Genomic DNA, 27,224 nt, shown 5'->3' with positions numbered 1-27,224 from the left:
TCTTGTAATCTGTAACTGTAAAATGTTGCTTTATTGACATGCATATCCTACCTGATGTTATCTGTTTTTTCTCTTTGAATGTATGTGTGACTAAAGAATGTATCACTTGATCAAAAGCACTGAGTCCTTGTCTTCATTTGAGTTTTCTTTGTGGAGAGATTTTAGATCTCTTTTATGTAAAGTCTTGCGGCATATTGCTTATAGATTTACTTAGTACAACCTAAGAATGACTTTTAGATTTTTGACTTGTCAGTTACAAAATAATTGGTAAGCACACAAACAAATACTGTTTCAGTATCCCAATCACTCCTCAAATGGCACTTCAGGTCTTTAAGCTGAGTGACTCCTGTAGTTGCAAAAAAACCTGCAAAATATCCTTCTGCTCCCATGTTGTGTGACTTTACTAAGTTTCTGATCATCATATTAATATGATTAGTTCTTTAGATATTTTAAAATCACCTTTAATGTGTCATGATGTTCATAGAGTTATAAAGGCAGATAAACAGGGATACCAGCTTAAAAATTATGACTTGACAACTGATTAGCAAATGGGTGAACAGTGTCCCTCGGTTTCTTGGTCAGATTTGACACATTCAGCCAATCTGTGATTACAAATATCTTAGAGTGCAACACTGCAAATATCCAACTTGTACCCTCGTGATAGGTCTTAACTGATCTTTGGGTGACGTCATGATGACTACATCCATCTTTTATATGCAGTTTTATACTCTAGTTCTGGGATTGTTGTCTTTAGTGGTGCATTCCATCAGACTGAAGATTTTAAGTATTTTTTAATGAAAAGTACAAATATATATTGGTTTGTTAAAAATCTATATTTTTCATTTTTTATTTTTGACTTCAATTATGGTCAGTAATGAACATTTTCAGTAATATATTAATATATTATAATATAACATATATTACACTATAATATATTATAATATATATATTACTGGATTTTAAAATGAAAAAAACTACAGTCAACATAAACTATACATTTTAGTGTGAGAGAAAAAACAAGACTAAAAGCATCATGTTGTTTGTGGACTTGTCAGGCTTGTGAGTCTGTCTGTAATTACACGACTGTCTGTCTCCTCTGACCGCCCCGCCAATCCATAATACCAGTAAACATTATGAAGTGCAGAGACATATGGCCATGCTCCAAACTCCTTTGGTGTGCCAGTGAAAATATTGACCAATGTCAGCACTTAAGACATGTAGTTCAGGAGTTCAGCCTTTATTATTTATACCTGTGTTTAACTAGTGGCTGCACTGCATTGAATAAAGCCTTGTTTCACTGACTCTTCACAGTCTGGGATTAATCACTTTGCCATTTGCGTCAACAGCCACGCTAACCTCTCATTCAGTGCTGCCAATTCGGATATTTGGATTTCAAGGACATTGTTTACATTTGCACAGGCTTGACAGATTCAGTTCAAGCTGGTTTCAATAAAACAACATGGAGGGACATGAGCAATGCTAAAAATGGATTTTCTGTGATGTTAAATAAACTAAAGGGGTGGGAGTGTCAATATATCTACCAACTCTGTTACCTTTGATGTGGAAATGTATACAGGAAGTTTGTTATCTGCAAAAATGAACTTATTGAGAAGGGCAAAACTGTATATTTCCAGTTTAAATGCATTAATGTTTGATAATTAGTAACAGCAAAAAATCATTTTGGAAAAGGACAAAACATCACTTTAGCTCATCTCTGTTGTCCTCGTTGGAGGTCAGTGAATCGAGAAGCTTTCTTCTCTAAAAGTCAACTTTTAGACTGCTGCAGGGCTTTGACAGATGGCTCATCAATAATGCAGAATACCCTGATCATTACACGTCGACATGTGTTCAGAATCACCATGTTCAACAGTGGTTTCTCAGATTTACAAATAAGGCGACATACTCACAGTGAGCAGGATGAAAATAAAAAAGCGACCTTTAACATGTTGCAGTGGAGAAAGGAGAACCTTTCAGTACCCAGCAAAGAAACTGTGTTTAATATTCACAAAGCTTTCTTGCTACATAGTTTTCCTTCTTGTACATTATTAATAGATACAATATCTGCCACAGAGATAACGCAGATTAGCAACACAAACACTGTCTTTTTAGTCCGCTCTTTTCAGACTGGAGACAGAGAGCATAAATGCCTTTCTCAGAACACTGCTGTCTGGGAGTCGTCAAGCACGAATCTGCTGCCATGCCAACCAGCAGCAAGACCAATCCCTCTCCAATATGCCTCTCCTCCAGTGGATTTGGTAAGAATGCTTTTCATCGTGCCACAGAAAAAACAGAATAACAGATGAGCATCCCGGCTATTCCCTCTCATCATAGCAAAGAGTTCTCACTCCAGGGTTGTTACCAGAGCCAAACACATCTCCCACTGTTGTTTGTTTTAGCCACATTGATGTGAATTAGTGGACAGGAGATTAGACTCTTGTTAATCTGCGTCACATTGCACAGTGACATAACAGAGTATCGGCAGCATTGCATGTGATTTTCTTTGTTATAACAACCAGAGAAATGGAGGTCTAAGAGGAAGTTTTGGGGAATTAATTTTTAAACACACATAAAAGATAAAGTAGCAGACTAGGCCAGAGGCTTGTGTGTGTGTATGTGTGTATGTGTGTGGGGGGAACAAAGTGTTTGTGTTTGATAGAGGGGAAAAAAGAGAGTGAGTGTAAGAGAAAAGCAGGCAGGTTTGGGATTCTGCGTGTGATTGCATGCACCGCTCATCTGTCTGCCAACTCTGGCAAAAGTATGTATCTTGGGATCTGAGCAAAACCTGTTGGGCTTTGTTGGGGGCTTGAGAAGGGTTGGACAAAGATACAAAAATGCTAGAGCTGGAGCAGTGGATGTGAAAATGACTTGCATGACCCTGGAAAAGGATGTTTTTATCGTCTTTGCCCCTTTCTTTGAGGGTGCTGACTAGTGCAGTCTTGTAAGGGCAGTACAGCACAAAAGTTGTCAGTCGGCACCCTGCCCTACTGTGCAACTTTCCCTCGCAGAGTTTTGACAGCAACATTAACCTCATTCGTCAACAGGCACCTGGTCCATGGCAGGTGAGCTAAGGCGCTCAAATTACCTCCAGTCACACACAGAATTTTTAGTTTTTCAATCAGCTGCCCATAAAGAAAGATTTTTTTATTTGCACCAGAAGCATAAATGCTGGCTGGCAAAACTATACAGCACTTACGACAATTAAATTAGCTAGAAACAACATATATAAACACTAGACCAACATCAGAGCCAACATCACAAACACCTCATTAATTGATGGAGTTGTATTTCAAGGAACTGTTCATGGAACAGGGTTTACTCATTCGTGTCCACAGCCTGCTTTTTCAGCTATGCAATGCTATCTACACCTTGTCAGCTCTGTAGAGAAGTACAGCGGTCATTCACATTTTTATCCATTAGGGGGCTCTCCAGGAATGACTAGTGAAGTTACCCTCCCCCAGAATCTTCCCCAGATTGAGCTCCATCATGCTAACCAGCCAGTTGTGATATATTGGCAGAAAGGTACTGAGCATAATGTGCAATGCGTAAATGGGTAAATCGATCGGTGGGGCTTAGGATCCTATTTTAAAATGAATGGCAACAGGGGAAAATCAAAGTAGTAATTGAAAGTCGAATGCTCAATAAATTACAGAATGTACTGCATGTGTTTTTGTGTCTGTGCTGCTATGCAGAGGGTGTGGCATGTATCTTTCAAGCTGTTCTATGAGCTGATCCACGCATCAAATATATATGTACTAAAAAGCAATGCTAATCCATGCCTTTCCTGGGTGTAACAAATAACTGGGTTTTCAATATTCACACTCTGGCAGACTAAAGGCAGTTTTACAAATGGCCACACTCTGACTAATTTTCAAATATGGATTAAAACACAGATGGGACATGTCTTTACTTCAGACCAACATGTATCTAGCATGTCAACTGGGAAAGCTCCTATATGATCTCATTAAGACAAGCAAGCAGAGAAAGTGCTCTATAAAGGACAATGTATATTACTTCTGATGCAGTGCTGATGATGGTTATATTTTTCTATAAGACTAATATAATACAATATCTTATTTGAAAAAAAAAAGAATTGTTATGTAATTAAATTTCATTGAAGTAATATTAAAATACTTTCTGGGAGGATGGCCCCTTTGTTAAATAAAGTGAGGTCAGAAAACACAACGAAACAAAATAATTTTATGTTGCATTATTTTTTTTTATATGTATATTTTTTTCAAATGCATGGCCTTACTTGCATATTCCATCTTCAGGGTCCTCTAGCCCAAATCTCTCATCAAAGGTAAGCTGGATCCTCATGTTGCTGCTGGCGACTAGTCTCCAGACTAACACTGTATTCCTCGGATAAGTGTGCGGGAAGTCTGGGCTGTGGATCATTCCCTCTCCAGACACTGTTATAACTTTCTCCTGGTTAGAATCTTGCACTCCTAAAACAGAAAAAAGAATGCACAGACCATGTAATAGCTTAATATGTAAATCAGATTATAATGCCTAACTGGTCCTTGACTACCAATAGGGATACTCATTTTATTGCATTTTAAATGACAAGAGCTTGGTTTGAAAAAAACTTAAGGTTATAAACTAAAACATGAACATGTCTGCCACAATTAAAGAATTATTATGTAGTTTAAAATAATGAGGTGTTTACCACAAGAAGTGAGACAAAATAAGCGCTCACTGTTTCGTCAGGCAAATCATTATGTGATTGTCCTCCTACGGTTGGTGGGCCCTCAAGCACCCACCCCAGGGTAAACTGGTCTCTTGGTGTTCCTACCCTCACCTGGTAATGAACTTTAGTTAGTGACTGAAACAGTGAGACTGCAAATACAAGCAGTGGAAATGAACATTTCCTCCAAAGAGTGTCTGGGCTCAGCCTTAGAGATAGGCTGAGGAAATTGGTCATTTGGGAGCCACTACTCCTCCACATCGAAAGGAACCAGTTGAGGTGGTTAGGCATCTAACTGATGCCTCATGAACTCCTGATATTTAAGGTGATTTGGATGTTCCCCTGGAAGGAGCCCCTGTGAAAGACCCAGGACATACTGAAGAGATCACATCTCTCAGCTGGCTTGGGAACAGGCATTCCCAAAGTGTTCCTGTGGAAGAGCTGATTAAGTTGTGTAGAGCCAGCCCTGCCCTCTGCAACCCAGACCAAGTTACCTGGTTGCATGGATTAAAAATTGAGTTTGAGATTTAAAAAAAAAGTAGGAAATGAGATAACATGAAGGTAACCAATCAAAGAAGTTAAAAAATTAACTGACAGATTTATCTGATACTGGAGTAAACACAAAAGCAGTCTCCAAAGAAAAATTCTACAATCATACTCTTTTATTTTTTATTATCATTTGTGAGTGCATGTAATTGGATTTAAATGTATTGTTATGATTCTTTGTAGAATTCAAGAAACTGTTTTGACCAAACCCAATAATCCAACTGGAACTAGTGGCTACAGGGTTTTAATGACAATGACAACACAATGACTATGGTTGTCACTCAGACCCAGACTGCAGAGACCCTGTCACCTTGACATGAAAAATTGCCAAGATGCTTCCACCTGAGCCTCACCATCATTGCAAGACAACACCCTGAAACCATGCTGACTGCAGGGCCATTTTAAAGCCATTTAGTAAAATATAATTAAATGTAAACAACATAAATACATGAGAAGCCATCTGCACAATTAAACACATTAAAATTACTATAATATATATATTTTACATTATATATGTCTACTAGTGTAGTATTAATAATTATATCTGTATATAATTTATATGATTATTTATACTGTTTATTACTCATTACACAGTCTAAAACACCTAAGTATTAATTATAACTGAAAAACAACAACTTTAACCATTAAAAGAGGATGATTGTTTTGTCTTTGCTGTAAAATCACATATACACAATCTTTTAGTCTGCTTCTCTCTGAGGGAAATGCACTTTTTAAAGAAGCCAGGTTAGCTGTTTCCCCCAGGCGCATTCATTGAATGCAGAGATGCTATTGAAATTGGCACAAAACGCTGTAATGCTGTAGCTATATTTAAGTGAACAACATATAATCTGGCTTCAGGAAAAAGGTTCCTTTAAGCAAAGCCACATTTTCTATGATAAAGGTTTAAGCTTGTGTCAACACTGAAATATTTTGTTTTGCATTACATAAATTGTCAGCAGAACAATTTACTAATATAAACACTCACTCGATATATTGCAATTAGCATTAACATGCTGTGCTGAAATTTTGATGACTTTCTGTCAAAGTTTACAATGATAAATCGATACCATTCCCAGCATGGTATTTATTTTTGTACCACTGATGAACATTCAGTATTCATAAAACAATCCAATGCATTTAACCATCAGATGAAGCAGCAGGGGCGTAATATGTTCAGGAGAAGGAGTGTGCTGCTGGATGTTTGGTAGTCCATTAAATGGATGAGTAACCATTTCCCCCGTGCAATACGAACAATTTTATGTTTAAAGCTTGACTACTCTTTATTTTGCCATAAATTTGACTAAGGATGTGATTCATACTCAGTTGCCTGATTCATTGTGAGGTTATTTGCATTACAAAAACATAGACAGACTAGGTTTATGCCATGTTTTCACCCTGTATAATGTCAAAAAACAGCTCCACAGCAACTAAGTTTCTCTGAATGGTTCCAAGGATAATAAATCTCTCGGAAGGAGTGGTCACTGAAAGTAGGTAAGAGAAACCAAATTCAGCTGTGACTTCTTAACAAGCAGTTTCAATTTTGAAAATTTAAAGTCAGTAACTTTAAGCAAACATAGTGTTCACGCCCTTGTTGCTCTTCATGTCAAGTTTTATATGTGATTTACAATGAGAAGTTTAGAAGCTAGTCTGCTAGCTGAATTGGCTGTTTTAACATACAGTACACATAAAGTTTAGAGACACTCACTGACTCGGACTTGATTTATATATACTAGATGTGTGCATCTTTGTCATGTATTATAGCTTGCTTGGCTCACGTTTATAAAGCAACATGGGCGTTACAAAAGAAAATGGTTCTGATTGGTGAAAAAAGGCACACAGTCCTGAATGTATTTATCTATTTATTTGGTATAACTTGATTACATTTTGTTCTTCTCCACTTGCATCTGCTCTGATTCCATTTATCAGACAGAATATGCATATTAGAAAAGAAAAAAAAAGACACTTTTAGGGAAAAAAATTTACTTCACATTGCAATTACCACTTTGATGTCTTCATTTCAGTTTGATTGTGTGCCAGGTGGGAAAAACTGAATGACTATATGCCAGATGCAAAGAAAAACAAAGCCCAGGCATGAATTCTCAATGAACAGGCTCTTTCATAACTATGTGAAGAGTATACCCTCAAGTACAAATTGTCTCATCCAGCCAGGGCCAACTTTCAGGGTTGATCCTACTCCTTGCAAAACTGCACATGCAGTTCTTGCAAAAGCAGGCATTTCAACAAGCATTATTGAAATAAAAGTCTTATCTTCTGCATCAGGACTACACATGTTTATTAACAACAAGCTTCAAAATAAATAATTCAATCTTTAATTTTGATGATCTTTTAGACTATGGTTTATTTATCACATTGTGTGAGATTGATTCTTTTTCTATCCACTTGCTGAGTCAAGAGGAAATAAGGAGATAGCTTTCATGCTATTAAAGCTTTGTTTGCCATCATAATGACATCTTTTAATTACATCCCCATTACAGTGAGGTTCATTTGGTCCATTTGGTATTTAGCGTTTATTAAACAGAGATAACCCAAGTAACTACAAAATGAATTTTTTAATTGTTGATTTTATATATTATAGACAAAAAACAACCCAACTCTATCTGGCCCTGTCTAAAAAAGTAATTGCTCCTCCTTGTGAAATCATAAAATTAACTGTGATTTAGCAGCACATTTGGATAGTTGAGTTCAATTTCACTGGCCACACCCAAATCTGATTATTGCCAGACATGCTGAATCAAGAAAACACTTAAATGGAACCTGTCTTATAAAGTGAAGTAGGCTAAAAGATCTCAAAAAGCAACATAAATGCTATAATCTAAGAAAACAGCTGAGAAACAGTCATTGACATTAGTCTGGAAAGCATTACAAGGAAGACTCCAGTGAAGCAGAGTGGAAGCCATTACCCACAAATTGGAATAGTGGTAAATAGCGAGGGGAATGGATAAGCGATTTAGTGATTCTGTTTCTATTATCGATATCATTTATCATTTCAAATCGATCAATATCAATTCTCAATGGGTATCATTGGCTTCACTTTGAATCACCACCACCGCCAAAGCAGCATACCAAAGACATTACAGTCATGCAAATAAATTGCATGATCAAATGTTTATATATGTTGGAGGTGTTTCCCCTCTTTGTTGTGATCAATGTTGTGATCACGACTCAAAAAAGTAATGTATTACACATTACACAGAAAAAATTTCTTAAATGAAGCACGTTACTTAATTACTCCCAGGAGAAATTAATTTGTTACACTACTCGTTACATTCCTCGCATTTCTCTGTAAAAAGACCTGAAACGCATTGTCTCATGATTACCATTTAATGATATGAACCTACAGGCTATCGTCCCACACACCAACACAAATCCCTGTCCTAATGAAGACACATATGATCTTTATCTAAGTATGCAAGTATAAACACAAACTCGACAATACAAAGAAAAGATGAAAACCAGAACAAAGGGACTTTAAAAGCAATCAGCACTGTGATTTTACTTTAGAAACATGAACAAGTAGAAACAAAGGCTGCAGCCTGACCGCTCTGTTTGTTACCTGTTGAAGTTCGGGGTCTGGCTGTTGGGCTGGGGCTAGCTTAGTGTTAGCATGCTATCTATGCAACTGTTTGCAAAGAGTTGACATAATGTAATTGCTTCTGTCCAGATCTGTTTCCAATTTACCATTTTGCTCTTCTCCTTTTGTGCAATAAAATGTCCATATCCACGCTGTAGACAGCGTTTATTTTCCTCCTCCAACAAATGAACTGAAATCAGTTGATTGTAGCACAAGTGCAAGTGGAACCAAGCAGACTAACAGTTCCAAGGGACTGAACTACTGAACTATTGAGATTCCCATCCCTATTGTGGTTAGTGTGGCTAAATTAAACCAAGAGCACATCAACAACTTATCCAGGAGGCCACAAAAGAAGCCAAAACAACATCTACACACTAACAGGCCCCACTTGTCTAACGTTAAAATTTGATGATCTGGTAATTTAAGTGCAAAAATGCAAAAAATTGAAAAACTGTTAACAGAGAAAATAATTTTTCTAGGTACTCTTTCCTAAAAATGATGAAATATGTTATCATAGGCTCTGATATAAAGGAATTATGTCCTGATGAAAAGGTATTCCAGATATCTTCATGGATGAAATCATAGTTAATCCAGACCGTCTGCAAACATCCTCTCTCATCCTTACACACTCATCACAAGTAACTGCAGAAGGTGGATGAACAATGTGTTCGCATTCCTCTTTGGTTCAGGTATTTTACCGTGAAGCTGAAGAATGAATTATTAGAGTGATTCTTCTTTGTGGGTCTTTTATGCACTTGCATCAAAGCAGAGAGTCCTTAAAAGTGAGAGTACATCACCTGAGAACCAACATCTGATTAAAGTCGAATCCACATGGTGAAAAAACAGCCTCCTTCTTTCATATAAACACTGTCTTTTCATGCTTTTTCATTGATAGCCTCCCTCTGTAATTTATCCTCAGTGCACTGTAATATGCACAGACACGCTACCACTCAGGCCATGTTCTGGGTGTAACTTTGACTTGAAAATGACCTCACACTCAGGGTTAACCAATGTCATCTAATGATCAGAGATGTGGTCCCCTAGAGTGAATTACCTCAAACATGACTTTTCCTTGACCTACTTTTTTCTCTGTGAGTAAAGTAGAGTCGACTATTAAGGGAGGAAGTGACTCTGAATAAATAGGAGCCTATACACTGCAGCCATTGTGCTTTGTTCACACATTAGTGGGTGAACCATTCATGCTGTTAAACATTAACCTTTCCCCTGCCAAAAGAAAACTGAAATGCCCATACAGAAAACCATGATCGTGTGAACACTTAGATTAGTAGACACAAGGAAAGAAATATGAAAATAGTGAGATATATACTACTCTTATAACAGGATTTATAACACACATCTCAACAAATAATGGGGCCCTAACAGTTATACAGTAAAAGTGCTCAAAAACTCCATGCACACACATATGCACCCATATACAAGCACACACTTGCATTTAAACCCAGATGCGTTATTAAATGAAATATAGCTTTAAGCTAAGATTAACTAATGATAATGGCTCCTTTGTCCAAGCTGCTGCATGTTTCTCATAAACAACCAGATGGAAGAATGAAAATCATTTATCCTGGCTTTTGTTAGGTTCACTAAATTCATCTTTCTTCACATTCTAAAATTACTGTATCTCATTAAATTAATCCTTAGCTTAGGAGTTTATCTGGCAGTAGTATTGCTTATAGTACAGTAGCAGACATAATTTTGGCCTAGCAAGCCGCTATTCAAAGCTGAGAAAGCAATACATATGTTTCTCATGTGGGGTTATACATAAACAGTAAGGAAATACTGTATTTTTGCTGTTTTAACAGTTGATACATTAACTGACTAAATTCACAATAAATCAGTATGAATGTATTTTCAGCACCTTAATTAAATGATTTTATAATTTTGACCAAAGCTGGTAAAAGATTGGCCCAATACTTTCTCAGCCTCGCATAGATCACAGATAACCACTCACGACAGCTATTTCCTGCCTGGTAATCGACAGCTGAGTCACTATGATACTAAATCCAAATTTCAGCTCTGTTACTTATTGATCAAAATGAATGAGGAGCCTCTGTGCAACAGAGCTGCAGCATTTTTGATGAAACTGTACCTAACAAAGAATTCCCTTCTTTTACTGCATGTGTTCCAGCTTCAATGCAATCAGTCCAACATCTGTTGCTTATTAAATTAGTGCAGTGGTTACTACAGGTGCAGTAAATTCCCGACCTGCTTAGGATATTTATTGCATTTGGGTTTACAGTCAGCCAGCCAGAAAAAAGGAGCTGAAACATGCCATGAGAAACTTTCATACCATTAAAAAATAATTTGGCTCTGCGGAACCCTTTAATCTGCCAGACATAGCTTCTGCATGTTGGGCAGAAGAGGAAGCATAGCAGGTTTGAAAAGAATACCGCAAAAGTTGAAGAAACTTGCAGTTGCACCTTTTGTGTAAAAACAAAACATTTTTAAAACCACATTTGTAAACCTAGAATTAACAAAAGCAACAATTTCTAAAAACTGGAAGCTTCACACGTGATCTAAAAAGTTTGAACAGCTTTAAGATTTGTGTCATTATCTAGTGTTCTGCTAAATATGAAGCATGTTTGGATTCCCATTTTGTTCTTCAGATAAAATAACATTTTAGTTCTGTGAAAAGGGCAGTTTTGCACAGGGTTCAATGCATTACTTTGCAAATCAAAAAGTATTGCTCACAGGTATTTGATGTGAATTAAGAGGGTAAGTATCATAAATGTGCTGCTGATCAAATGCACGTGATTAACTGATCATCAGTAAGTATGACCACCTCTATAAATTCAGAGTTTTTAGTAGTTTGCTGATTTGGAGCATTCCAATGTGTATTTCAATACAATGCTATGACTTCCCAGGGGTAGAAGTCACAGCACCCTATGTTCAGACTATGCAATGCTCACAGAAAGTCCAAATGGGAAAAAAAAGACAAACAAATATCTTAGGCTTGCAAGGTTGCACCTGACCACAAGACTTGTGGAACAATATCCTTTGAACAGAAGAAACCAAAGTGGAGATGTTTAACTATATGCACAGTGCTGGCAAAAACCAAACCAAACACAACATTTTTACATAAACACCTGATCCCAACTGTAAAGCACAATGGTGCAGGGGTGATCATTTAGACTTGTTTTACGGCTTCAAGATTTTGGAACTTAAGGGAATTTTGCTTAGACGAAAACCTCCCTGAAGTAAAGCAACATTATAAAGAAGAGTGGGCCCAAATTTCTCCACAAAGATATGAGACACTGATAATGTGTCAAGTGAAGCTTTCTTTTTTTATATGACTATATGACATTTTGACCCCTGATATTCAATCTCGGACAGGTTTCTCCCAAGAATCTGGCTGTGGCTCAATATAGGGAAATATCTTCCAGGTATGTCATGTTTACAAGAATAGGATGCATATGAAGCGCCTTGAGGCGACTTTTGTTGTGATTTTATATAAATAAAATAAAATTGAATTGAATTGAATTGAATTGAAGTCACAATAACTCTGACCTTTGATCTTTTGGATATGTCAAATCTTTTTCCTTTCAATGTTTTTACACCAACAAAGGGAGGAAAGGATTTGCCAAACACATGCTCGCGTCCGTTTCACTTTTCAAACCTTTTAAGCATCCAGTTCTATCATTATGAAGTGGAAAACTACTATCTGTAAAAACATTTTAAGTGAGGGAGTTATAGGTCAAAAGATATGGAATCAGTCCTTGCACTAAAGGCCTGAACCACATGGTTTTCTTGAGCGTTAATGTATTAATGTGATACTGTTGATCCCCTGCATTGAAACGTTCCTTTTTCATGAAACTACCTACAGGGAAGTCAGAAAAGTCATGGTTGATGACCTCAGAGCATTTACCTTCTAGATTTGAATGAATGGTGGTCCTCCTTTAGCCACAAGATCAACTTGACTAAGAGGAGATGAACAACATCTGTTCACACCTGCTGTAGAACATTTGTAGATTACATCAGATGGCCCATTTCATACCACGTCTGTGTCTACCTAAAACCCTAAATAGAAAGGATATTTAAATTTTCATTTACTACAATTAAAAGTAAAATTTGGTTCATGTTGTTTTCCTTGTATTATTTTAAGTAAATGATACAAAGCATGTGCTGCTATAAATTACTGGTATACGATTTGCTAAAAGCAGTGCACTGCAAAAATGAACAATTAAAATGTAAGCTTTACGCTATTAAATGGTAAATGGCCTGTATTTGTATATATATATATATATAGCGCTTTACTTAGTCCCTATGGACCCCAAAGCGCTTTACACTACATTCAGTCATCCACCTATTCACACACAGATTCACACACTGGTGATGGCAAGCTACATTGTAGCTACAGAGGCGAGGCTGCCGGACACTGTCGCCACCAGGCCCTCTGACCACCACCAGTAGGCAACAGGTGAAGTGTCTTGCCCAAGGACACACGACCGAGACTGTCAGAGCTGGGGGCTAGAACCGGCAACTTTCCGATTACAAGACGAACTGCCAACTCTTGAGCCACGATCGCCTCGATTTTTTTCATTAAGATGAAAAAGAAAATTCACAGTTCTGATTTTCTGGAAAAGTAAAACACATCAACTTTAAGAGTTAAAATTAGCATTACTGTGAGACTATAGTTGGTAGATAACAATTATTATACAAAGTAGTATCTCTCAGAATGCATAAAAATAGCCTATGCTAAAAGACACTAAAGTTATATTATTAAGTCCTCAAGCCACCGATGGCTGTGAAAGATATCCTTAGCGCAATGCACAGTGTTATCTGAGAAATGATTACAAATCGTGATAAGTTTTTCCAAAGCCACAGCTGCAGGCTGTTAATGACAGTGAATGCACAGGAGTGTGCAAGCTCATGTTATGACTGCACACCACTGGCAGACACACCAAACCTAAACTGAAGTCTTTCAGCCCCTCAGGCTTTGGTCCCATCTAGCACTAGCCACCACACAACGGCCTCTCCTCAGATTACAATGCTTCCACACCCCTCAATGATTTCTTGGAGCCTCTAATTAGTGCACGCACTTGTGTTTGGCATTCAGAAAAAGAAAGATTGAGTGTCAGTGTTTCTACTACGGTCATCTATTTGTGCTGACCCTCTGGAATTCTGTGTCTGAGCCTGGATTTAGACATGATATCAGCATAACAATCAGCCATTAAGTGAAGAATAAATTCACTCAACCTCATTATTGTTCTTTATCATTTATGAAGTCTGTAGTTACTCACTGTTGCCTAATTCAAACAGACAATTTCTAAATCATTCTAGTTTTGCACAAGTTACAACAGTGTACAAGCTTCTCTCTGTCTTAAAATTGCTGTCATGTGCTGCATTATACAACGATGCCCCTCATCAGCCTGAATTTCCTTGTTAGCTGTCACACACATAATTAATATCAAAGCTAATTATTGTAAAGAGGATGGACCGATAGTTGAAAAAAGAAAGAAAACAAAGCAGAGCTGTGAAATGTGAAACACTAGGAGACAGAAGTACCGTCCCCTTCTGGCTAAAAGAAATGAAGAAAAAAGGCAATGACAGATGAATTGGGTCTTTTTTAAACTTTGTTTCACAGCTGTGGATGGCAGCTCCAGGCTGCTTTGTAGTCACATCTGTGTGCTGGACAGCTGGATATTTGGAGAAAATTACAGTTTGATCTGTGACGAGCCAGATTGGAAGACAGCTTTGCTTTACCAGATCCAGACACTGCTATTAAGACTGATCAAAGATCCAGATTTTGCAATGAACATAGCTGAGAGATTTGAGACCTGACCATAACCCACTTTGGAGCTCCCTGGAGCTCTCCCCTAAGATAGAAACATTCAAATCAACAATGCAGGGCTTACAGGAGGTCAATAATGTTTTCAACTAATGATTTCTAAATTGTTCTGGGACCACACAAGTATGTTCTGGAATGTCAGGAAAGCTTAGGTTGCAACTTGGAGAACAGCCAAAGTCAGACACTCAATGAGTTTGTCTTCACACATCTTCCTCCCTTGTCCCATTACTTTAATCTTATCTTAAATCAGAAAAATCCAAGTAACAGAGAACTCCCAGTGATCACTGTAATGTAAAAACTAAGAGCATTGCAGCTACTAACAATGATTATCTAAACACAACATCTGTCTTGAATTCCCAAAAAATAAACTTACAATTTACTTGGCAAACATAACCTCTAAGCAACCCTTTAAGAAGCTTGCAGCAACGCAAGAAAATCTGGGTAAAACCTCGAATGGTCTGATGGGATTTTTGCTGTAAGAGAAAAGCATTCAGTATAGAAATAGATAAACATACAGCTCAATTCAGTTCAGTATTGGCAATTTAAAGATAAATTCTTTGGTCTATGGCTCTGATTCCAAATACAGATCATTTTCTTTAAGGAGCTTGTCGTGGATCTCTAATTACTGCCACCCGACCAAGCCTCTATAACCTTTTGGTCCAGCTGTCGACAGAAGAGAGGCTGTAGCTCTGAACCTAGGGTAATGAAAGTATACCCCTTTGAACCTCTATTTACCAAGGGAGGGTTTACTGAGCACAACTGCTCTTTTCCTGTGACATCCTGCTTTTTCTTCCAAACACAAGAACTGCAGAAAAGAAGCCTTAGATTGTTGTATACAGAATGTATACAAGATTCAAACTGATGAAACCGTGTTCAAAGCCATAGACTTTGGTTCTTCCTTTGTTGGTAATTCAGTCAACTATGTCCTTATGTCCCTTAATCAAATTCAAACTCACTTATTTTGTTGAACCTAAAAAAGAAAGAAAAGAAAACAGGAGGAAATGTATATCTTTCAGATGTGAGAGAATAGTGTCTGCACCCCAGAATACCAAGTTGCCAAGAGGCTGGATTTGCTAAACTAAACATGTTTGTACCTGGATCTTCAGAGTTGACATGAGTGGCAATTTCAGGATTAGAAAAAGGGGAAACTGATGTTTCTGAAGGGTGATGTTTGAAGGTAATTCAGTGACTTAAAGTATGCAAGTTAATTCTCCTTATGGGTCACTTTAATCAATTATATAAAGAATTACAATGGAGTGTTGTCTGGTTTTAAGAAAAAACAATTTTCTTCAATTATCTAATTATCTAATTATCTTAAACATTAAATCTTTCTCTCATTATGTCATTAAGCCCTGTTACAAAATTACAAACTTTCACATTTCAGAGCATATTAAATACTACCACAGTTTATGTGAGATTAGAATAGAGACAGGCAGCTACATTCCAGCTCTGTGCAAGTTATTGCAAGAACAGAGATGGACATGTTTGCTGGTTAAGGGCAAATTTGGCACCTTGCACTGATTGATTTCAATGAAAAAGGGAAGGGGGGAGGGGGGGCTTCCTGGTGTAAGACATGGGCGTGTCACACTGCATGAATGAAATTAAATGCCAATTGAGTGTGAAAGTCAGGCTGCTGTCTTCTCCAATAACTCTGATTAATTCATTAAGCACCAGATGAAGCTGGTGATTCAGTGACCTTTCATGCTTCACCTTAGCTGATTCTGAATGGCTAATTGCATACAAATCATTAAGTCAAACAATATCTCATTTAAAACAAGCTCACTCATTTATAAACACATCCAGTGATTATTTAATGGTTTCTCTCTGTGTAAATCATCACATTTTTTGTTGCTCAAGGTGAACTTTCTTAACTGGACTTCAGCACCTGAACTGCAAGTAAATCTTGCCTGACATTCTATAACATCTGCATCCTGCTACACAAATATAATACTACTCAGTGGCTGAAATTTCCTGAGGAGCACTGTGATATCATCAAACTCACTGGACATATTTTTTTATGTGCTCGTTTAGGAAACAGCTTTCGATATAACAAATAAATGGGAACTCTCACCACTTAGCTTCCAATTTTCCTCTACACAGGTCACTGAGTCTCAGATTGTCCAATCTGAAGGCTGTCTGACTCTCCTGCTGCTCGTAAAAAGGCCTTTTAATCATCCGCATCTGTTTGCTTCCAAACATAACCTCACAGTTTGATGATTATTTTATCTTTAGAAACAATGAATATTCATGATGCTGCATTCAAGCAACAATAGCCACATAATGATCTCTGGAGATAAATGGATACAAAACAGATGTCTGTTACTCTAACATAAGCGAATATGTGCATCTGAGTAAATACGTCAAGTAATGGAGGGGGTGGGGGCAAGGTATAGCCTAAGGAGGTTGCCAGTGTATTGTGGGGCCAACAGAAAGATACAAACCACTCATGGTCACAGTAACACCTATGGACAATTTACAATTGATGTCTTAGGGACTGTGGGGTTAACTTGGAGAACATGTAGAGAACCTATGGAAGCACAGGGAAAACACAGAAGAGCCCCAGCCAGCCGGGAACCGTCTTACTGTCAGGTAATGGTGCTAACCAATGCTATAGCCAAGGTACAGTAAACACCACATGTAGACCAAAACGTAGACATAACAATGAATCAAATTGTATCCTATATCAGCGGTCCCCAACCCCCGGGCCTCGGACCGGTACCGGTCCGTGAGTCGTTTGGCACCGGGCCGCGAGAGTTGAGGCTCAGGTGTGAAATGTATAGTTTTCAGGGTTTTTATCGGTTTTCAGCGTTATTTTGTTATCGTTTTTATCGTTTACTCGGTTTTCCTGGGTCTTTTCACGTGTGTTATTAATAAATCTTCTTTTTTTCGGTACCGGTACTAGTTTTATTTTGTTGTATTTATCCGCGACACCTTAAAGGCCGGTCCGTGAAAATAATGTCGGGCATAAACCGGTCCGTGGCGCAAAAAGGGTTGGGGACCGCTGTCCTATATGACATGTATTAAAGTGTTTCTTATTTATTCGCAGCTTATAAACTTGACTGAAATTCTGGAGTGCTATGTGCAGTCATTGGTACAAAGCAGGAAACCTTATTGGTCAATACCAAATCGATTCACTTACACCAATCACGCACATTTGCTTTGAATGTGACTGGCGGTCATGGTGGAAGAAGAATGTTTGTTTTTCTACTGCATCAACAGAGTAAATATTAACTCAGTATACTTTGGAATACTCTTTTTTTGGTCTGACTGCAAATGAGTTTACCTTCATTTGTAGTTGCTTAAAAGTACCTATGAGTAATGAGTTTGCCTTTAATGAGTAACCAATTATTTTCTGCTTTGAATCAACAAGTCCTGTTCGTTACTTGATCTCTTGGCTATTTAGGTAGACTAATTGAAGTCACTTTATAATAGCGGTAAATGTTTGTGCTTTGATTGTGTGTGGGGCTGTATATTAATGTATATTACTGCCTCAGTATGATTCAGATGATTCAGAATTCAGATGATAACAAGCTTGTTATGTACCCAAAAACTACTGTACTAAATACTGCTCTAACAAAGCAAAAAAAACACACACACACACACACACACACACACAAAGAAAAAATACAAATAAGAAATAAAAAAGTCTCCTACTAATTATGTTTGTTTGACTTTTGAGTCACCTGATCATCAGTCAGTTTGAACATGTTTTTTCAATAGTAGTTATCTACATTTAGAAATTTAAATGATGTAGGACCATGTGAGTGATCTTTTTTATTTTTTAAATCTTTGTTTTCACAAATTACTTGAGTTTTTGAATTCTATCTTACGTTCAAACCTATCTTACAATACAATGACGAATGCAAGTAGCATTTGACTGCAAATCCAGCTGCTCTCTGCCTATGTGATAACTGACAATATTTAATATATTTTCAGTTATATTTATAACAGAAACACTGGCAGCAGCAGAGTGGTTAAAACAAATGTTACACTGACACCAAGCATGCAAACACATCCATAATCTGCCTGTGAAAACTGAACACTGCAAGCATCCAATACTGCAAACGTTGCCAAAAACAAGCCAACTCAGTGACCTGCTTAAATCTCCGCTAAAGCCTGTCAACAGGTGTGAAGGGAAACAAAGTGCTGAACAAACTTTGGCTGTCAAGGCAGAAAATGAAAGATAGATTTTGACAAACGGAGTTGTGCATGAAAGATCTGCCTTGTCATTGGTGTCTCATTAGTTGCAGTAGTTCCGGGCCATTTTAATGCTGTCGTCTGTAAAAGTCCTAATTAGAGACAGCTGAAGAGATGAAAATGTGAAGTAGGAGGAGGAGGAGAAGGAAAAAGGGGCACCTTTTCTTGTGAAAGACAGACTTCTTACAGAGTCTCTCTTTCTCACAGCATTATTCATTCACAAGGTGTCCTTCAAGCTGTTATCAAACAATCTTCCCTGTGAAGAAGAAAATGGACTGTGGAAGTCATGGAGAAGTACAACTGGTGAGTAGTAGTGGGCATTCTCTTTCACTCCCAAGATGACCCTAGATACAGATATGTCTATATTTTATTCATTTAGTCTATTATTAGTCTATTATTAATCATTTTGCACATTTTATTGTCACCTGCATTTTGAAATAAATGGTCACACCAGTGTGTCCTGGGTCTGCCACGGGGTCTCCAACTGGTTGAAAGTGGCCAAACTACCTCATAAAGGAGGAATTCCAATCAAATACTTGACCAAAGTCAGCTAACCACCTATTGTTAAGCATTTTAGATGGGGGAAATACACCATAAATTTACAATTATATGTTATGGGCTATATTATGAAGTTCTACCTGAACTTAGTTGACTTCAAGAATAAAAATATGAGCCATAGCAGGTGCCCTTTAACATTTTTTTACAGCACAAATGGGAATTAAATTTACAAGGGACAAAGCTACCAAGCTTGCATACACTGCTGAGGTTTAAGATCAGCCAAGACAAAAGATAAGACATAAAACATGCTAAACCTAGAAACTAAGCAAAACTCCAAAAAATAAACAGCGTTTTTTGTCCTATTGAAATGTTCATTACCTGACGTGGCAGAGTGCCCGCTTTATGTCATGTAAATGATCACCGGTGTGGAGATAAACTCAATATTTCCGCTCAGACTGTGAACACTACCTTTAACTTCATTTAAGATCGAAGGCCTTTAATACACATAACGCTAGACATTTAAGACCTTTCAGGGGATTTATCGTCATTCTTGTTTCCACTTGTATCCAGATGTAACACAATTCTATGTCAACAACAACATTAAACACCTCTTAGTCACAGTGGATATTTTGACTTTCCAGTCACGGATCTGTCTAATACATTAATAAAGGCTCGTCTGACCCATGTATTGTGCATTCTGGCACAGCTTATTGGCACACATGTGCTTTTCCTGCTAATACAAGCCTGCTGTAAGAAATGCCACACCCAATGGTGTAGTTAAATGGCATAATACCTAGTAGTAAAACACATTATGCCCAGTACTTCCTAAATGACAATATTCTGCTTTAAAGGTGCCATAAATATTATCGCACCGTTTCTGTATTTCACATTTATAACAGTTCTAAATTTGTTGCCATCTTCTAATCGCACCATGGTCCCTGTGTGTAATTCCACATCATCGAGTTTCTCAAATGTTGTATGCCTCAAGTGATACTGAGCTATGCAACATCTGGGCACTGAGCCCTTTATATTATGCCCATCTGCACCAAACACAACCACAATCACGTTCCCTTTTAATCATTAAGTACAATCTGTTTAAAGCATTTAGCATGAAAACATGTTCAGAAAGCTCCTCACAGTACCCATACTGCCACCTATTCAACATTAAACTAGAATTCATGTTCCAAAAAAAAGTGAAAGAAAGAAGTGTCAAGGGATCCCTTACTAACCCACTATAAGATTCCCTGTTGAATGAATAAAGCCCGCTCTTCCAGTAAGTTACTTTGTTTTGCCAGCTTTTTTGTCAGTGTACAAGGACAGCAGCCCTGCAACAAATTGCCACATTAACACAGTGTATCATATTCATCACAATTTTGTTCAGTACATTGTGAATGGAATACAAAAGGCCAAGTCAAGTGTCTGCATATCTCTTTACAATCTTTTGTAGAAAGGCTTTTAGTTAATCTTTGGCGCTTGTTGGTTCTTGCAGGAAATACAACCACATGTATCTTCACTACATGTATAACAAGAAATAGATGTTAATTTATTGGCCCAACATGAAAACAAACAATATCAAATTTTGAACATTATTATAAGAAAATCCGTGGAAATTCTACTTCAGATGTCATCTTTGTGAGGAGTAATATTATGTTCTGTCTTAATTTGTTCTCTGTTCCCAGTTCCAGCTTAATCAGGTGATTGACAAACAAATAATTCATGCTTTAAACTTGATCCTATATGATGATGTTGTGTCCATTATTACATTCGAAATTTGAAGAAGCTCCAAATTCCACAAGTAAAATTGCTTCCTTTTCGTATCCAACAAACTGTAAGTTCCTATGCCAAAGATTTACCTTGAAGACAAAACACTTCCCAGCGCCACAGGATAACCCTGTACCACAACATACTTGAGTAAAAGTAAAAGTCACTCATGTTTTGTTAAAAAGAAACTGCTGAAGGTCCTGTTCTGCATGCAGACAGTGATACATGAACATGCTCCCACACAGTTGGCAAATCATTCTGGTCAGTCATAAGACCTAATAGCTAATGTGTATTTTCATTCCAGCTGGACTGGAAATGAAACGGATACCTTCTCTTGGGGATCCAAGCGTAAGCACGCCGGGGGTGACTACATCCAGCATGCCCGAAAACCTATTTGTGCTTTGGGAAAAGCCATACATTCTCAAAATAGTACGTGTGATTAGGTTACCGACTCTGTATGGCACTGGCATAGCATCGTATATCACATCTCACCATGTGCTAGATGAAATAATCCAACCAGCATGAGACGGCAGTGTACCAGTGATTACTGGGACAGGTGTGCTTTTTATTTCACCCCTTAAATGCATTAGAGATGGGATATTTCACATCTCCATTTAATAGCTTCTGGTTCTTTTCTCACTCTCCTCCAGTGGCACATAAACAAGAAATAAAGGTCATTTAATTTCCATTGGAATTTGTTTAGTGACTGAAAACTGAAAGCAAAAGAAATAACTTCATATATACTCAGAATATTGAATCATGTTGTACATATCCAGTTACCTCCATAAGCAACACGTGAAAAGATAAAGTTCACTGATATGCTAAATAGGGATGGGTACCGGTATCCGGTGCCATTATGGCATCGGTTCTGACATAAACGGTAGTAACCAGACCGAAAAACAGCGCACATTTCGGTGCTTTATTTCGGTGCTTTTTTTTCCTGAGCTGTGATACACACTAGCCAATCATTTTACGTTTCCGAGGATAGTAGGCGGGTCCAGGTACGTACGTTCTTTTAGAGCAGAGCTACAGATTAAAAATGCCCAAAGCGAAGTGGTCAAAAGTCTGGCTGTACTTCACAGCAAAATATGCCAACTCAGCACCCTGCAACAAGTGCTTTAAGCTGATACTGTGATACTGTCAAAGGAGGTAACACCTCGAATCCGATGAAACACCTGGCGACGCATAGTGTTTTTTTTAAAAGCCGAAAAATGCGCCGTATTTGATAGCTTGCTGCGAGACCTCACACCGAGCACATCTACTGCGGGTGTGGTGCCTGTTATTGGACCCGGAGTTAGCAACATCCCCCAAAAACCCGAAGAGGAGAGTCCTGGCCCCTAGCCCTGCCAGTGTAGCAGAAATGATGACGGATGATGATGGCAGCAGCAGCCGTTCTTCTCTGCGTGAGTAGCTTAATGTTGTTCGTGTGTAATTTACGTTGAGTAGGCTAACCACGTTATTACATTAATGCACGTAAGGTGAACTAGCAAACACAGTCATAGTTACATGCGGCTGTCTTCTTGTTTGATGGCAGATACTCCCTTCACCCTGACCAAAAAGGCTAAAATGACCAAAGAAAAAGTGGAAAACAGCTAAACATGAGAGGTTTTTGGACAAAGTTTGTGTTTTTTCCATTGTTTAAGCACTGCTTCCAGCCAAGAGTGATACCATATATGCCCTAGAGCTGCAGAAAAGGCTAACATTGTTATCTTTTTACAAAAAAAATCAGCTGAACATGAGAGGTTTTAGGATCAATTTTGTGTTCTCCATTCTTTAGGCACCGGTTTGAGCACCGTTTAAGCACCGGCACCGTTTCAAAAGTACCGGTTTGGCACCGGTATCGGATAAAACCTAAACGATACCCATCCCTAATGCTAAATAGTTCAGCTATGCATGCATGAGCTCTGGCAAGCCAAAAACAGCCCAAAGACCTTGACCTGATGCACACCATGCTGCAAGGGATAAAATATTAATCTAAAAAGTATTTACTTTAGTATTGATTCTTGTAGACTGTAATCGATCAGGTAAAAAATGTCCCTGAACGGTAGAGCAGTTCAAGTAGTCCCACGCAGATGTATTTTTTCCTGGTCAGATTGGTGCAGAAGTTGATCAAACACAAAGGAAACTGCCAAGTCTCTACTGAACAAAAACAAGAAGATACCCACTATAAGCTGTAGTTTGTATTGCAAGGCATTAAACGCACTGTAATGAAAATATTTAACTACAGAAGCCTGGAAATATATGCCAACAATGCACCTGACAAACAGTCCACATTTACACGACACTGTACAGCTTTTTCTACGTTTGGACTTGGGTTGTAGTATACTGCACAGCTTTGTTATAAGTTCATAAAATATAATGCATGCTTTTAAAGTTGTTTTACTGATTAAATGAAACATACAGGCTTGTTTATGCCCAATCCAATGAAAATGTATTCTTTCCAAATGTGTGCTGTAAATACAGATTTCGCTTTTTATATTCAAAATTATGTTTTTAAGTTACTAAAATGCTACCGTTATATACAGATCATTGGCTTATTCTCATAAACTGCCAAAACTACACATTAAGCACTGATCTGTCTAATATATATTCTGAGCTGTATGAGGGTGTTCACACATCGCTAACTCTTGCTGCCTCTTTCTAAAATTAGCATGCTTAATGATGGTGCTTGATAACCATGAAATATCTCTGCTGCATCAGATGAACCTAGTCTCAGTTTCACACATGATGAACCCTTCTCATCATAATGAAGAGGAAGGGGACAGCTGGGATTATTTGTGCGACAGTGTTGGGTCTTCATACTATAATCCCTGATTCATGGCTCCACTGTTTACTTTCCTCTAAGATATATGCCCCATTTTGGCATGGATCTTAGACTCAGCAGTGTCCTAAAACAGAGCAACTTTTCACAAATAGCTGCAGTTAAAAAAAAAAAAAGTTTTAGAGGCTCTAGATGTTTAGATTCTTAGCCACCATGAAACTGCACTAAAAAAACATGCGAAGGGTCCCAAATTTCTTCTGAAGCATGACAATCACTCCAAGTAGAGCCAGACTCATAAAGATCTATCATCAGTGAGACGCTCCCATAAATCCCTGATCTCAGTTTCATCAAGTCAGTCCAACAGAAGCAACTCGCCCAGCCTAAACCAACAGAAGACCTCCAAGTTCTTCAAATTGCCTGGAGAAATTTACTCATTAAGTGCCATTAAGACCACAGAACCAGATAAAGCCCTTTATAGGACTGCTTTTGAACCCATGCTATCTATGTTATTAAACAGTTATTATGGTATTACATCTGGTTAACATTAGAGATAAGTAAGGATGATTGTGTAAGAAAACAGTTCCAGAAGTTCCACCTTATCTACATTAGTTTAGAGCTTTTATTTTCCTTAGTAACTACCAGATAGATAGATAGATAGATAGATAGATAGATAGATAGATAGATAGATAGATAGATAGATAGATAGATAGATAGATAGATAGATAGATAGATAGATAGTGAATCTGAAGAGTCAAAACAGGACAGTGAAATACCTCTGTGATAGAAGGTGATGACATCTGCCACGTTATGCAGACATGCCAGAGACGGTAACCACGGTCAACTCATCTCACTGCCAAGATATTTAGTCAAGGCTGGAATTCCAGTTACCGTAAGAAAACCAATACTCACAGGACAACTGAAGTCTGTGTTAAAACAGTGCCACATTGGCCAGGTTTCAAACTTCACAGCCTCAAGATGATCCAAATATTTTATCAATGGAACCTCCTGATTTAGAGGGAATCTGTTTTGTTACAACAAGAATGACACTGATTCTTGTCAGACTTTGATTGAACATTTTTTTAGAGCTCCCCCCCCCCTTTTTTTTTAAACATTACCATCATAGTTTTTATATTACAAGGCTTCAGAGATAAGTGCAATTTCTTGCCTTGACATGTTTTGTTTTCAGAGCTAAATGTACCTAAATTACGACTGTTCAACTCAAATTCTTATGCAGCCCATATTAAAGATTGTCGAAGTGAAATATATACAACCATGGAAATGAGATATAAACAAAAGAGGGGATAGATTACATTGATAAGAGTGACAAATTACCTAAATGAAAATGGATTACAACTTACATTGTGATGGTCATGTGTTAATGCAGGCCTTTGTCTCATTCAATGATGCAATAAAAATAAGCATATCTTGCTCTATGGATGTATTTTTCTCCAAAAGAAGTAATAATATAAATCAGTAACCATTTTTTCCAGTAAGAAAATGCAAATTCTGTTTTGAACACCATGTTAATTTACAGAGAATAGCTGGTATTTGCTGCGATAAGTAACTTTTACTTTAGCCAGATATACTGAACTAGTCCGACACTTCATCAGACTATGAGAATAAGCACACTCTGGAAAACATGCATTTAAACCAGAATTTCTCCTTTTCTTTTTGCTTCATGTGTAACTGCTTTGTTCTGTGCCAGCTTGTCATGCTGTAGCTACTTGAGTTATTGTGCCAAAGCAGCTGATAACATTCACCAAGTCCTTCCATTTAGGGAGCTAAATTGCTTTAGTAATTTCATTTTGTTGATAAGGAAAAAAAACATGATAGAAAAGTTATCTGTATTTATTTTGCTTGTGAAGTATAATAAAACATTTTTAACAATGTGAGTGAAATGGCAGCTTTCAGGACAACTATTCACCAGGAAACACTGACAAAGCTGAACATTTGAAATGATATTGCCTGCCCTCAATTCTTATCTGGAAGCTGGTAATATTTCAGAAAGTGGATTTCTTATTTGAGGGCAGCAGACAGAGACAGGACAATGAGCCTGCTACAGACATTGAGCTGATAAGAAACTGTGAGCAAAGAAACACAGCAAGAAAATATATTATTTTACAACAATATTTATCCTTTTACAGCATGAAAATGAATGTGTTTCCTCACTAACATCCAGATTTTTCACTTTCAAATGCACCAGAGTACATAAAGTGGACCTACTGAACGTCTAAATCTATTCAAACTTAAGTGACTTACTCCATGCCTACTAAGATGAAGATGTACTGTGTTCACATTTCCAAAAACAGATTTTATGAAAGACTTAACCAACCCTTTAGTTTTCAGGTTCTTTCATGCATTCTGTCTTCATGAAGGAATTTGAAAAAGATCCTCTTTGGGATGAAAATACTCCATTTTAAAATGTTAAACACATGTTTTAGGAAATGTGGATAGGTTTTAGCCAATGTAAAACTGACAACTCTAATACATGTTACAGGCACCTATTCATGTTGACACTTGAAGTTACTTAACTTTAAAAAAGAGGGCAGTCTTACAATTTTGCAATACAGCGGAAAAATAAATCTTAACAAAAAAATTCAGTACTTTCAGCTGCATCCCATGATGACTTGGATCCAATTTTATAGAAGATTGTGCTTCCATGTATCTCTCAGTGATACTTAAAATAATGCTGAATAGTAGGAATTGCTGCTGTTGACCAAACGACTGAATGTCTTTACATGGGGAGTAATGAATGAATAACTGTGGGATGTTTTGAAAACACTGCTCATTTTTTTCCTTTTATTCTATTATCAGTTAGACATTAATTAGTCAGTAATATAGTTGAAATCATTAGATAGAAAGAAAAGGTTATTTCCATGTACACAGAAAATCAGATTTTGTTAAGAGACCAAGTTGTTCCCTCAAAGATCAACTCGTTGTTACTTCCTACTTGTTACATACTGTTGTTATTTCAAGAATTTATTCTCATCATATTGTAATGCAGTGGATGATCCCTTACTATTGTGCCTCGCAAGGAAGAAACAAGCAATAATAAAAGCCCAAAAGGTAGCAGGCAAGTTGAAAGGCTCATAGCATAATCACAGTGCTTTAAATCAGAAGACAGGAATTCAAGTCCCAGCTTGGATTGCTATTATTATCTTTTCAGTTTGCTTTTTTTATATAATTTTTTTCAACTTTGTCTTTTCTGTGAATTTTCTTTTAGATTTAAGCACCCACACTGTGTGTTTAGTTTTATAAAAACACTATTGTTTGCATTAAAACATAACCTTTCACGTTAACCACCAAAACAAAGTTTTGCCATATCCAACAGGTTTGTCCATCATTTCCTTGCAGCACAAGCAGAGCATTTTCTTTGCAA

At 37.4% G+C, this 27,224-nt stretch overlaps 1 protein-coding gene across 1 annotated transcript in view; it reads right to left on the bottom strand.

Annotated features, from left to right (window-relative positions):
- The window catches only part of pdgfc (platelet derived growth factor c), a 44,566-nt gene that overhangs the window by 11,690 nt on the left and 5,652 nt on the right, over window positions 1-27,224 (bottom strand). Inside the window, exon 2 of the mRNA XM_084954790.1 lies at window positions 4,253-4,445. Coding sequence (XP_084810916.1) covers window positions 4,253-4,445 — 193 coding nt within the window. The remainder of the gene's footprint in view (window positions 1-4,252; window positions 4,446-27,224) is intronic.

Source organism: Perissodus microlepis, chromosome 2, assembly GCF_051167445.1.
Source record: "Perissodus microlepis isolate ML-2025 ecotype Zambia chromosome 2, ASM5116744v1, whole genome shotgun sequence".
NCBI lineage: Eukaryota > Metazoa > Chordata > Actinopteri > Cichliformes > Cichlidae > Perissodus > Perissodus microlepis.
This window is presented reverse-complemented; position numbering and strand designations above follow the sequence as displayed.